This window comes from Cinclus cinclus, chromosome 1 (genome assembly GCF_963662255.1).
Source record: "Cinclus cinclus chromosome 1, bCinCin1.1, whole genome shotgun sequence".
NCBI lineage: Eukaryota > Metazoa > Chordata > Aves > Passeriformes > Cinclidae > Cinclus > Cinclus cinclus.
Window position 1 is genome coordinate 36,302,113 of NC_085046.1, and position 15,584 is coordinate 36,317,696.

At 34.7% G+C, this 15,584-nt stretch overlaps 1 protein-coding gene across 1 annotated transcript in view; it reads left to right on the forward strand.

Moving 5' to 3' along the window:
• Nucleotides 1-15,584, forward strand: part of KCNH8 (potassium voltage-gated channel subfamily H member 8) — a 174,186-nt gene that overhangs the window by 137,552 nt on the left and 21,050 nt on the right. Inside the window, exon 11 of the mRNA XM_062496214.1 lies at nucleotides 3,598-3,812. Coding sequence (XP_062352198.1) covers nucleotides 3,598-3,812 — 215 coding nt within the window. The remainder of the gene's footprint in view (nucleotides 1-3,597; nucleotides 3,813-15,584) is intronic.

Below are 15,584 nucleotides of genomic sequence, written 5' to 3' on the forward strand. Positions count from 1 at the left end.
AAAAGTAGAGAATTATTTTAATATGGTAAAGCAGAGAATTATTTTAATATGGTTTTAATATCTCTTTACATTTAAATGTATTCTTCTTTCTAATAACTTTTAATATTCTTATAAAACAGAGTTAAAAAGAACATTTCCTTTTTTGCTTTCCTTCCTGTTTCGTGAGATTACACTAGACTGCTGATAATGCAAGCTTCTGGTCTTCTGTAATTGAATTTCTTTTATTTTACTAGAATGCATTTGATTGGTCTTTTTTTAGAATATAAATGTGATGCAGGTACTACTTGTTTCAGAACTCTTTAATTCTATTAGATTGACAATCCACATCACTCCATCACTTGTTTATTTCAAGGAAGTTTAAGAATCTCTTGATTTCATTGTATCACATAGATCAAAGATATAAAATATAGCATATAATAAAACATAAGCTAAAAGCCAGCAAAAGTTCAAGAGGTACTTCCACTGGAACTGTGATTTCATTAATGATTCCATCTTCATGCATTTCTGAAAATGTTAATTAAGGCATCATTGTGTAATGGTGGCAATCAAAACAATAAGAAAGAGATTAGTGGATTTCTGAGAGAAGTTAATGAAATCATAATGCAAAAAACATAAACATAACACAGTGAAATAATGTTTTGTTAGAGTAAATGGGAGTTTCATCATTTAAACCTAATTAACACCAGCAGAAAGTGACTGCATCAAACATGTAGGTCCCTATGAGAAATTGTGTTACTGATGTCATGTAAATCCAAGACAGCAGAGTTTGTTCCCTGACAATCCTCATTACTTACAGTTCCCACAATATTTTATAATTCTGTCCTGATTCTAATTTTAGGGGATTAGTTTTTTGTTTACTGAACCATTCTCACTAATAAGCACTGCAGAAACAACTCAGTGAAATGCTCTCATTAAATACATCTTTCCTTCCTCTAGAGACTATTACTTGACCTCTAATAATGATGGTTAGGACATATTTTATGGGAAAATATGTTTTAATATGAGTTATGTGCTGTTTAATCATATATCATTGATTTGTTAAAAGTATTAACAATAAGTTGTTTTAAAAATATCCATAATGAGAATATTTATAACTTTGCATGTCCCTGATTTATTGAAAAACAGATGTGCCTGTGAGAAACATGTATATATAAGCTTGTTATCCAATTAAAGAAAAAAGAGAAGACCTACTAAGAATAGCTGAAATTATTCTGTTATGTAACAAATGTTGACATTCAAGGTGGAATCATTTAATCACTTCATTAATTCTACATGAAACTTCAGGTTACTACCTAAAGCCTTTGTTGCATTATTTTCGTTGGAAAAAGAAAAATATATCAGCACTACCAGATCAACTGTAGTACCTTTAAGCCTGAAATTATTTCAAAATTTTAAGCACAATCAAATAAAAATCTAACATTTTTTCCCAAAATGTTTATGCATTATTGATGCTAGTACTGTTCATATATCTAAAAAGTTTCGAATTAAGAAGTTTAAGGATCAGTTTTGGTATATTTGAAATATTCTTTCCCATGTCCACATTAACAGCTAGCAATAAATTAACATTGCCAGCCCTTTGCTTAATATAATGAAAGAAATTTAATATCTTGTTGATATTCACAGTAAAACGTAAAAGTGTATTACTGCATAGATTTATGCTGTATCTTATTATGTAGCACTACATATTGTGATGAGCAATGACAGATGTTACTGTTACCTATCAAATTTGTTTCCCAGATTGACCTAAGCTCATTTAGACTAACAGATTTTTAAGAGAGCCCAAAGTTGCATTAATGTATGTATATTCCTGACATAAGAGAAAACCTCTATCCCTAGCATGAGTTTATGATAAGTACTTTTGAGAAAATTGTTCAAGCTCCACCTAAATAAGAAAAAAAATATTTTAAAGTACTAAAAGCTATATTTTAAAGTGTAAAAGTATCTTATTTAAGAAGATTCAGGGATGGATGACAGATTAGTTTAACTTACCCTGCAAGCTGACTATTTCCTGTGCAATTGGAATCACATGCTGAGTGGATTTTCCAATGCGACAACCTTAACTTATTATTAATTAATCACAGAATAATGTAAGATTGAAGGGACCTTCAGACCTTCAGAAACTACCTGGCTAAAACCTGCTTAAAACAGGGCAAATCTATATCAGATTTCTCTGGGCTATGTCCAGGCAAGCTTTGAACATCTCCAAGGATGCTCGCAATCCCACAGCCTCTCTGGGCAGGTTGTTCCATCGTTTCTTGATTTTATTTCCTGATTTATAATGACAGTTTAATTTGTTGTACCCTGTGCCCAGGAAAATCTTGTTTCCCTGTACACTCTGAAAAGAAGTTTAACTTTGTTTTCCCTACAATTTTCTGCTGGGCTGTTGAAGACAGTAATAATACCCTTCCTTTGCCTTCTCTCTGAAAGATGAAGCAATACCCCATTTTTTTCAGCCTTTTCTCACAAATTGTATTCTTTAGTCCCTGTTTCTTGGTACCCTCTTTTGGACTCACTCTATTATGTCAATATTCTGTCTTGTAGTGGGGAGCCCAGAACTGGACGCAGTGGTCTAGGTGAGGTATGACAAATAGAGAGGGAAAGAGTAATTTCCTGGGATTTGCTGGCTCCAATCTTGTCAATGTTGTACAGGAGGTCCCTGAACTTCTTTGCTGCAAGAACACATTGTTGGTTCATGTTCAGCTTGTCCACAAGGACCCCCAGGGTCTTTCCCACAGAGCTGCTGCTCAGCTGGACATTCCCAGCCCATGCTGCTGTAGAGGGAGGGTTTTCACCCTAGGTACAGGACTTGGCATGCGGTTTTGTTGAACTTCATGATATTCCTAAGAGCTGTTTTGTCTTTCACTGGTGTTTCCCTAAATGGCAGCTTTGTCCTTCAGTGTATCAACCAATTCCCCCATAATGGTATTGCCCATAACTTGCTGAGAATGCACTCCATCACACTGTTGAGGTCTTTAATGAAGACCATCTGCTTCAACTTTTGGGGAAAACCTCTGGTTCAGTGACTCCACTTTGGAATTTATACCTCAGATCAGATGTTTATGGAAGCTTTTAATAAAAAAATTTTTGTGCTCCTCAATATATGAAGTGTTTAATACAACCAGTGTTCTAAGGTAATCTTGCCCATAAATAAAAAACCCCAGCATAATTATTCTTTTTTAGGCCAGTTTTTCTTCTCTACAGAAATGTTAAAATGTTACCTTAACACCTGCATGTCTTAAGACATGCACAAAAACACCTGACAACTGCTTCTTTGAAAAAAATTGCACCTGCAATTAGTTACTAGAATAAATCTTCATTTTATACATATTTATTTTATTGCTCCCTTAAATCAGCCATTTACCTGTCTGGAAATTAGTTTTTGTACCTCTGGTTAATTGTGTATAACTTTGCTTCTGCAAAAATAAGGGAAAAAAATTAGTCTGGGATCCTTTAGCATGTTATTAATCACACAAGGCATTAGTAACAATGGAATTTCAGGTTTAGGTGTAGCAATTATATTAAACAGTTTTATGATTCGAAAAAGAAAGAAAGAATTTATGCTTTGAAGATGATTTTTTTTTTTGTATTCTCTTTTAGGTAAAGGAGATTTAATTGGAGCAAACCTATCCATTAGGGATCAAGTTATTAAAACAAATGCAGATGTTAAAGCTCTAACATACTGTGACCTCCAATGTATTATACTCAAAGGTCTCTTTGAAGTGCTTGACCTGTACCCAGAGTATGCTCACAAGTTTGTTGAAGACATCCAGCATGATCTCACTTACAATCTAAGAGAAGGTCATGAAAGTGATGTAAGTATCTCTAAAGGTCTCTGCAGTTTTTGTAATCTTCCAGGTGTTTCTCATACCTTAGTAATTTCTTGTAATTTTGTCACAATAAAGAAATAATTCACAAATTATGTTAAAGGAACTGCTGATTCCATTTGTTTGATAATTCAGATATTACCTAAAGGAATTTTTTATCAGGTGGTCAGGTCATAAGTATTGAGCAACCTCTCTGCTTCTCATTTTCCATAACAAACATCATCCATGAGAGAAAATTCTTTATTTCTTGAAATATTTTTGTTTATGTCTAAAAAGAATTCATAGTTATATAAACTATGTGTCTAAGTAAAGGTTTTTAGCCATACCTTTTCTAGAAGCTCATGTGCCAGCCTAATGAACATTCATTTCATACATCATTGGTTATCACTTTTAGTTAAGAATGTCATCACACACACTGAAAATGAAAAACAGCTGTTTCTCATACACTGCAAATGGAATGCGGTTTTTGACTTAAATGAGTAATGTATTTGTGGAGGAAAACAAAAAACTAACAAAAAACCCCAAACAAAAACAAAACAAGAAATTCCAGATAAAGCCCTCCTTAAAGTACTGATTCATCAAAGTACTTTCACTGATATTATGTAGAAAACACATATATTCTGATTTTAATAGTGAAAAGCTTTTATGATATCTCTCTTTTTCTGACTTTATCACGTGAATGCTCAGAGACAGTTATAGCCAAACTCTCAAGGTGGTGTTTAAGAGTTCAGGTGTTTGTCTTTGTTTTGCGCTTCTCCTAACATGGAGAGAACTAACATTGGAAAAACATGAATTTTCACTAGGATACTCACAACACAGGGGACAAATATAATGCCAAGGAAGAGTGCACCAAAGTACTTTTCTGTGTATAACCCCAATGAGTTTGATATATAGGCTGATTTTTCTGCAGAGCTTCCTATTAGGTGTACTTTGGTGCCAGTGTTTCCACAGCAACACTCTATTAAACCATTGCAGCAGAAAGGAGTCCATACATAAGTGTGTACTTCTGGAGAGGAAAATAACCAAGATATCTCATTTGTTTGTCTCTTGAAATGTCTCCAAACTTCCTGATGCTGAAAACAGCAGCTGAGACTACACAGCTGTTCTGAGAGCCTGGTGATTAGTTTGTATAACACATTTCCCTTGGGGAGGAATGTTTGATCTGAAAAGGAGAAAAACTCCATGTAAAGATAGGGTTTGAAGATGACTGCATTCCCCATTACAGTTTTATTGTGGAACTCGATGGATCCCCACAATGCGTTGCTTCATGCTTTTCTGTACTATGACAAATCTGGGGATCACCCTCTCAGCTGCATTCAGTTTTTATAAATTCAGGGACAATTAAAGTCAGCTGGGAGGCGTACAGATTCTCTGCTGAGAGCAAGCCTACAGCAGTCTTGAAGGTGTGTGTTTGACAGGCTCTCTGAGGTGCATGGGATTTAAAGTAATGTGGGACACATCCAAGTACCTTTTCTACTTTAAAGTAGATAATATTTAGAGCATTTCTGAATGTAAGTTGTATTTTCATTATATAATCTATTGCCTTGAATTTAAAGGAAAAAATATCCTGACATGAAGTAGCATCCACTGTCACAGGCAGATAAACAGAATCCAAGACAGATTATCAGGGTCGCTCTTTTGCCCACATGCCCTGCTTAACTATTCCCTCTGCTACTATTTCTCTTACAGTAGAACAACTCGTTTCTTTTTCAAACATTTTACTTATCATAAGGATAAACAGCATAAATAAGGCAGTCAAAAACTGTACCACCACAAAATCAGGTGGTACAAATGAGGACAGAAATCTATGTCAGTAACAAATGTGCCTGGTCAACCACTTGCTTTGCTTCAACGGGAAAATATCCTGTCTTTGCTTCAGCTGAAAATACTTGCACACAAAAATAATTGAAGTTATCCAATGGTTACTCTCAGAGAAAGGTAAGAAGATAATTTTCAGATGTACAGTTGGTAGGAATGTGGTAGGTATGGTTTGGTCGTTTTTTTTTTTTTTTGTTTGGTTGTTTTTTTAGTACAGCATTTGGGAATGGTGTTTTGGGAGAGTTTGTCAGCTAGGCCACTGTATCTGGATTCCCTCTCCCTAACACAGGGAGATTTTACTTTTGAGAGTCTCTGCGACTTCTTCAGCTTTATGGAATTTTTGGATTTGGAGAACTTTTCCATAGTTAAACAGTAGACCTATTCATTTGACTTAGACTGTTTCTCACTTTCTTTTTCTTGGATGCTTCAAATGACTGGAAATCTGCACCTGAATGTGAATTTAATACTTCTTAAAATGAATCACCAGCAGTATTTAGGGTCAGGTGAGCTGCAGGGTGAAATAACTTGAATTTCCCCACTATGACTTGTGAACTTTCTTGTCTTTCAGTCTTGACCTAAAATGTTACTGTATTTTCAAAGTCCACAAAATCTACTGCAGGCTGAAGATTTATTAAAACTTTAAGCCAGCATTAAAAAGCTGAGAATGAGAATAAATAAGAATTTAGTCTGGTAAATAAATAAGAATTTATCCCCTTTCCACCTTCATTGTGTGATAAAAATGGAATTAGAGGTTTGAACTGAATTAGAAGAATGTGGACAAAAAAGGGGTCAGAAGTCATCTGTCCTTCTCCCAAAGTGACAAAATTGGATACTTGGCACTAGATTACATATCTTCCCTACCTACACACACACAAGAAGGAAGCATTTTAAATTTGTTTTCTTGGTTCATTTGCAGGTCTAAGAGGATATATAATTATGTGCTTCACCCGCACTAAACTCCAAATCAGGTCTTTGTTTGGAAAAGGCTGTAGAAAAGGCTCAAGGACCTCCACAGTTGTGTCTCTTTTCAGTAAAACCAGATGTAACTAGGTTTCCTGGTGACAAGTAGGAACTGTAGCTGTCTGGTAATAGACCGACTGAAAGCATTGTTTGGCAATCTTGGAAGAAAAGCCCAGATTTTAAGCATAGGAACAGACAATTATTTCAGGCTCTAATAAGTAAAAGAAAAAAACAGACACAAAATCAGAGATATAGATTTTGAATGATCCCTCATGATAACTCTTAAGCCAGGAATTGCTAAGTGATTCATTATTAAAATCATTAACATGTGTTCAGCCACACTGCCAGTGCTACTTGGCCATCTTTTTATACATTTCCATCACAGCAAGATATGAACTAGGAGTACAGACTTTTTGTTTCTGCCCCTTGCTTTCTTTGCTCCCTCTTGGTCAATAAACCAATAACTGTGTTTGTATATATATTCAACTATTTGAGGACAGTTAGAAAATACTATTTTTTCTGGTAGCTGGAGTTGTGACATTAAAACAATTTCAACCAATTTTTCTTGGTCTGTGACTATGCTGTCATAATAAGGAAACAGTTTGCTGAGTGACACAAATTTTGACATGTACCTCATCCTCTCTGTATAATTTTTCACTATTAATTACAGATTGCATATGTATTAGGCAGTAAGAGTGTCCCATATCTGATTTGATAAAACTAAGCACTCAAAAGAAGGTTCTTAAAACATATGTAGATACATCTGTACACATACATTAATATAAAAACCTGGGAATTATTTTCTTATCCATCAGTGCTGGAAAATGTGTTATTTGATGCATTTAGAGAGCAGTAACAGCTGTTCATAACTCTGAATTATCCTATGAACTCAGAATAAGTAAATATTTGGACAATATCTTTGTAGGCTTTGTGAGAATTTATTATTTCTGTTTATTTCTTATGTCCATGTAGAAGAATTTACAGTGTAGACAGCATTGTCCAGATTGCAGCAAAAAGGAACCAATGACAACAAAGGAAGCAGAGAACATTCTGGCAATGACCAACATATGGAACTGGAGGATTTTGGGGGAGTTTTTTACTCACCCCTACTGCAAAAGATTTCCCCATGGCCTTAAGCCATGATCATCCACACTTTTGTTCCAGTTACCTGCAACATCTCTCCCATTTTGTTTTCCTAAGATGGAAATAGTGTTTTTTTCAAAAGTCTTTATCATAAATTTTAACAGACAGGAAGAAATAAGTTATTAATATTAATAAAATTGACAGTCCAGTTTTGATGATAGAGAAGGCATAAGTAGATAGATTCCAGCCTTTGAAGAGATGGGTGAGCCAGTCATTTGCATGCGCAATTTGCAATTCTCCAACTCCCTCCCTTAGAATGTTTATACTGCAGGAAATAGATTCACTGTGATCTGATAAATTCATGCATAATAAGCCTTCAAAATCTCCACAGCCATGACCATGTGCTAGTAATAAAAAGACAATTGTAGCACGGTTCTGGAGTGTGGCATGGTGCACTGCATTAACATCTGCCAATAGTTCATGGAGGGCGACTGATGTAGAATTGGTTTGTTTACTGAGCCAGCATCCAATGTCATCGAATTGTTTGAGGCCTTTAGCAGCAGCTGCCCAAAGCAGTAAAGAAGATATAATGATTTTGGTTGTTCTTGTCCAATAGGTAATTTTATCATTACAATCATTTTTCTAATTGATAAATTGATCTTTTTTGTTTGTGTTAATATGTGAAACATTGGGTGCTAGCACAGTAAGATGCCCCAAGCTGCATGGGCCACCCTTGATTTTTGATGGAATAGCCGGCCAAGCCCTGTCTCCACAGGTGAAAAAGATACCAGGTGGTGGTTGGATTTGGTATAGTTTGGACCAGACAAGAATGTAAGCGGTGTAATTGCACCATAAAGCTTTGTTTCTATATAATTGATTATTTGCTGAAATGTCTTGAAAAGATGACAAATGCCCAAAAATTATACAATAATTCATTTTGACTGACCCAAATAATTCCAGTTCCTGGGGTTTGGCTGGTGTATGTGGCAGTTTTTTCATCCAATCACCCCAATCATATGTGGGGTTAGGTTTTATAATTTTCATAATTTGCCCCCAGATTTGCAGAGTAGGGATGGTATCCATTGCTATTGGCCACGTATCCATAGGTAACCCCACTAGACAGGTAGAAAAGGAGTTACCAGGGCTGGCTACTGAAAGGCACATGGTTTTTTGTTTGGTAACATTAGTTAATGTGACCCAAATATTTTGTTTTGGGTGTGGGACTATCCAGGTATTACTTGGGAGGAGAAAGTTGGAGCAGATGAGTAGGGCAACCCAGATGTTCATTCTTCTGGATGGTTTTCATTTGATGGCTGGTCTGTCTCTGGAGAGGAAGGTGTTCTCTAAAATGAAAATACTCAGTTTGTGAAACACAAGGAAAGATTGATTGCATCACTACATTGCAGTGTAAATGAAACACAATTACAAGGTTTCATGAAAATATGGCAGATTTCTTCTCTAGTTGGGAACATGGAGTCTTACTGCACATTAGCCAGGCTCCTTGATAATAAAATAAATAAATAGCCAAATACACTTTAAGAGGCAATCTAGCAACCAAGAAGCAATAAAACCAAAGGATCTCCCCCCATCTTCCCTCTGAAAGGCATTGTCTGACAAAATAAGGATTAATTCCTGTCCTTTGGAGAGGCTGTTGTTTAGAATTTATTAAATTTTAATGACTGAGTTGTGAGGAATTTTTAATATAATAAAGCTCAAGTTGCTATTAGCAATAGCTAAAAAATTACAAGGCATGCTCCTCATTTTCTTCCGGAAAATCTGACAACTTGACCAAATCAATTGTTCGTAAAGGTGAAAGTAGCTCTAAGGTCTGGAGCATACAATAGAGGGAAAGCTAGGGAAGAAAAATGTCTACAAATTCTAATCTAAAATATATTGAGCTTTATGGTTGGTTCTAGCTAAGTTTTAAGTTAGTATTTTTAAAGCATCTAAGTAATTCCTCTTCATATCATTTTAACTGCTTATTTGAAGACTTTTATTTCTTTGTTCTAACTGCCAGCATTGCCCTTGAAAATGAATAGCAAAAATATTTTGGATGCAAGCACAAAATTGAGATTAAATCCTTGCCACTCTTTGGTTTTCAGCTGGTAGGTTATATATTTGCATTCATTCTTGCCTCTTTAGTCATGCTTTTTCTGGATCTAGATTTCTATTGTAAGTCATCTGAATTTATGAATGTTACTTTCCAATACAACAATAACACTTTCTATTGCGTATTTGATTATGTATTGTGAATCAGCAATGAAAATAGTGTGAAGTTTCTGATTTTTAACACATTGTTTGTCTGCATAGTAAATAGTATTTCACTTTAAAGAAGAAAAAAACTTATCCTATTTGCTATTCTATAAATAGTGAGGGGGGGGAAAAAGCATGGACTTTTCTTTGAGTTGCTTTTAATCTTGGCAAATTTTGTAAGATATGAAAACCTGATAGAAACTTCAGTCACATAACTTCTTATTGGTGAGTTTAACTTTCAAAGAAAAATTTTTAAAAATCTTATTTCATGGCTATTACTTATGTGTTTATAGTAAAAGTCATGCATTGAAAAACTGAATTTCCAAATCTGCTCTTACTGTACTACCACACTTAGTCACTGCTCCTCTATTCCAGCCTAGATCACAGTTCATCCTGCACACTGTAAGACAATCACAGGTTGCAAAATATTTTTAATAATAATTTTCACAGAACATTTCCCAAATAATTCCAAACAACATTTTAATAGAAAAGATGGTTTTGTCACACCACCCAGCAGCTGTGTAAAATGAAGTGGTTTACCTTAAAGTCAGTCAGTCCTACTTTAAGAGTAGAGCTAGATAACTTTGAGGAAAACTTGTAATTTTTAAATAGCTTCGAGCATATTAAGCACCCATCTTTGTCAGTAGCTTGTCTGGCAGAGGATCATGTATTATTCTTGCAGGTGTAACTCACTGGTGTTTATTTTCAGTAAGTATAAAGCTTGCAGAATAAGAGGCCAATCAACAGCAGTTTTTGTTTCCATACAAAAATTATTACAACAGGTAGAGTATAGAACTGAATAAATCACCTAACACATTGGAAGTCTAGTACTTTATCTGTATGATTATTTAAAAAAAAACCCAACAACAAAATAAATTTTAAACTGTGAACTAACTGGTTATGATATTTCTCTTTACTACATGTGCACATGGTTCCCTTTGCTCTAGTTGTTCTGGTAGAAGCCCTAAGTGGCTGATGGCTGAACAGCCACTGCTTCTGCCCAAAAAATACCATATATTAATTTTCCCTTTTTAGCTCTTGATGTGAAGTAGAGTCTATAAAGTTCTCAACTTCTCAGTGATAATGGTGTAGGAATGAAGGTGCTCCTCATACTGTCCTAAACTAAACTAACTTTAAAACTAACATGCAATTAACTTTGACTCCTGATATGTTCATTGGAGTAGGTCCCTTACCTGCCTCTGTGCATGGTCTACTCTCCAGTTAGGCACTCTCCCTACTCTCCAGCTGGGCTGCTGTCAAATATAACTTAGGGCTCTCACCTTTTACAAGCTATTCAGATTTTTAATTTATACTTCTGGGACCATCTGAAATATTTTTTTCCTTCTTCCCTCTCTGTCTCCCTCTTCACAAAAACAGGTACTCTATTGCTGAACAAGGCAGCACTTGCACAATGTTATTTACACAGCTCAACTTCATTATTCTTATGGAACAAGTCATGCAGTTGTGCATGGGCATGAACACTGGCAAAAACAGAATCAGAGCAGTTAATTCACCTGTTTTACTCTTCATTTTTGATATGAAATGGATGAGATGTATTTTGGGAATGTGTTCTGTCAAGTAGCTCTCTGCAAGATATTTCACAGGTCTGCCCGTAATCATGACAGCAAGCTTGTTTTGGTGGATTCCTTGGCTATTTAAGTTGGATGTTAGTTTCAAACAATGAAATACACTGCAACAACCTCCTCGCTGTGCAGGGTTACACTCAGTCCTTCCTCCAGACCTGCAGCCTGACAGTTAACTGCTCCCCTTACTATGGGAGCAAGGCTGACCTGGAGCTAATAGTGCAGGCCAGGTCTGACAGCTTTTTTTGTAGTCTGGTTACTCATAAAACTTGTTTATTTGTGAGCCTGGTGTGATGTGCCTCTGAGCCACCTCTTCCCCCCAGTAGCCTTCAAGATAATCACCTCACTGTTATGTTTCCAATATATTCTTCAATATGGTATGCTGCTGAGAAATAATGCAACAAGGAAACGTGCAATTCAAAAAAGATAGGCCGGTTGCCCTTTTTATTTTCTTTCCTAGTACCTTTACCTGAGGAGTCTTTTTTCACTAATAATCTCCTGCTACATTTCTTTAGCCTTCAGATATTCTAATATTTTTGAAAATAATAACAGGCGCCTACACTATCTGGTTTTCTTTCTAGTAATTTTTTTCTTCTCATTTGTGGTCATTTTCCAGATAGAAGATTCATCCCACCACAACTTATTTGAGCGATTATGTAATCTTTTCCATTATCTCTTTTCATTCCTTTTTGTATTTGTATAAATCTTTCCCATTTTACACATAAAACAAGTGGACAATTGACTGTAAGGGTAAATTATAAAAGATATGGAAAAGGACAAAGAGAAGGGGAGGAAATTAACCTATTAGTCTGGGACTATGTTAGGTATATGTGACCTATGCCCACATTCTTACTCTTTTGCTTTTGTGAATGGATTAAGAGACAGGAATTATGAGCTTTATATTATTTATTAAAAGCTTTAAATTATTTATTAAAAGATTTTCATAAGTAAGCCTTAGCATTTCCTTGACAAATACAAAGAAATTTTCATTGTAACTAGAATTAACATGTTTAAATAAGTGATACAATTTTACTTCTAATTTTAGCATTTGAGTCTTTTTGAACACTCTCCATTCCCATTCATTTCACTTCCTGGGATTATTACATTCTGCATCAGATTATAAAGCTTAACCCGAGGGTAACACTTTGAAAAAAACTCCAGGCTAGCAAAGCAGCTTATTGATGTTTTTAGACTGTTGTATGAGGAGGATATAAAACACTGTGTCAAACAGAATTTTAGACAGGAAAAGATCCTGGCTTTCAGAGTATTGCCTTGGAATCTACCATATTTCTATTATAATTAGACAGGCATCCTAGAGGATAACTTTTTTCCAATATGTCTCAATGTGCCTTAGGGAACATGATAATATAAATTTTACAGTATTAATATTATATTTGTCTCTACACTGTAAAAATGGAAAATAAAATTAATCCTAATATAGCTAAACTTTAAAATTATGTAAATTTGGAGAGTAGATTGATTTTTATTTTTTTCTTTCATTATTCCTTTTATTTTGTATTGGTATAGCACTGATCTGTCGGTGACATTAAATTTAGAAGTGCTTTTACAATGATTTGCCCTTTTATTATTTTGGGCAATATGGGACTAATTGATGAAGGAAATTATAGTATCACAATTTTATCATTTAAATATAAAGCTAACAACACAAACACAACTCCTTCACTGTATCTGCAGCCTCAAACTGAGGAGTCTAACTGAATAACAATCCAGGGCAAATCATGTAAATATTTATCAGCCTGTTCAAAACCTTAGAGCTGCTTGAGGTTAAGCATATAAGTTTTAATGCTTTAGAAAGTATTAGCTTTTATTGTAGTTTCTATTACATAAGTCTTTACTTGACTGTAATCAAACTGTTGGATTATTAAAAAGCTTGCTCCACTGTCGTTTTTTCCTGCACTTTATTGATAGACTTTTGACTTTTTGTCTATCAGAGATAGATTTTTCTTTCTGTAGGATCTTTTTAACAAGAATTGTAATATATCCTCTATTGCTCATAAAAGAAATAAAATATATTTTATATAATTTAATGAATGAAGTGAGGTTAATATTCAGGTTTTAAAGAAGTATATTAAAAGTAAACTTTAAACACCAAATATAAAAGCTCATGTGAGAATTTACAACCAAGTATTTATTTGGGGAAAAAAAAAAAAAAAAAAGCAAAAAGAAACAAACCAACTATCCAAATCTAACCACAAGCATCCAGTCACAGAACATTTGTACCAACTCCACAAGTTAATTACAAAGAAACAAAACTTTCAGGGCAACAGGTTAACAGGAGATTGCAGAGCTTATGGCTATTCATGATTATTGTCTCCCTAGGACAAAATACAGGTGACAAATCTGCTGTTCAACTTTTGCTGCTAACTCAATGTACGCTGTGTTGTAAGAATCATCTGAGAGTGCTGAAAACATCTGCTTTCACAAAATACTCTGTCTGTCCATTAAGTGAGGAAAAGAGAAAAGAATAGCCCCCAGAAAACATAAGAACATGCAGTGAACAACAGAAAGCCTTAAAAAGAAAAATAAAACAATAAAAAATCCAATAGGGGCTGGGCATGGCAAATTGCTCAGTATAAAACAATTATATTTAACAAGCTCTTTGTGAGTGATTGATTATTTTGAGATTTAGAGGTCTTGTGATATTTCATTTAAAAATTTCCCGATTACAGGAAACTGAGGCCTGAGCACATGTGAGGCATTAAGTTTTGCAGCAGTATAATAATCTCTTGTTATGTACTTGTATCTTTTCCATTACCATACAGTAACTTTGTAAAGAATAGAACATCTGGCATGCATTCTTGGGGATTTTTCCCACACTGCCAGTGCTCCTAAATGGGCTTTTCCCTTTTCCAAATGCTGACTAAGAACATTAATACTCTGATTTCAAATCCTTTCCTGAAAATGTGTTTTATCCTTTTGACTCCTCAGTATAAAGAATTATTCATGTATTTTAGTACCAAAGATTAAAAGAAAATAAGTGAAATTATGTTTCTATTTTTGTTCCAACTTTTTGTGAAGGCAACAGGAATCAAACCAGCAAACACTGCTAACATTCTATTGAGGCCCAGCATGCAAAGTTACTGACTGGACATAAAATGTATTAACCTCCAAATTGGCCGTCTCTCTATATTTTTCTTTTTAGGGTTTTGGAATCATTGGAATTCATCTTGAATTATTGTGCATCTAATTACTTGGGTTGGCCGCAGTTCCTGGCAGAGATTCTTTATAAATGACTACTGCCTCTTGACACTGAAAAAATTGTCAGATCACTGGCTTTCAACAGCAAACCACTAGTGTTTCCAGATGGATCAATATTCCTTTTTTTTTACTTCTAATAAACAATTTTAAGGATTACTGGATTTTTTTAATCTGTGCATTAAGGTATTAAAAAATTGGATTAATATAGATGTGTCATTCTATATATGGAGAACTTTAATGAGTCTGTTTTTGAAACATGATCTATTATTGTTTTGTCTTATAGAATTGAATTTAATAGCTGGTTTCACAAGATATAAAGACACCACACCAGGCCTGAAATTAAAAATTCTATTAGACTTTTTTCTAGTATTTCACATAACACACACCAACATCAATCTTTCTGGGTTTTTTCTCAATGTATAGTAAGTTAAATATCTGTGGTTTTCTTCCAGTAGTCCTTACTCTTTAAGATAGTTCTTTTAAAATGCAGGCATATGAGGTATTTGGCACACACTTTGCATAAGGAAAAAATAGAGCATTTTATAGAAGACTGCACCTGTAGTGTGCAGTGTGTAGACTGCACCTTCTACTCCACAAGTAGAAGGTTTTAACATCCTAGAAACTAAGGCAACACCTCCTAATAATCTACTCTGCTACTACGTTTTTACAAAGATAAAGCTGTGTGCATAATGAGGGCTTTTCATTTGCTGCACTTTCACCGGCTTTTTATCCAAGTTCTTGTTCATCTTTTCTCTTTGAGGATGGAGGGAGAGACAGAGAGGAGGTGCTGGAACAAGTTTAGAAGCAAAATCCTTGAGAATTGTCTCTGGGCACAGATTAGTTT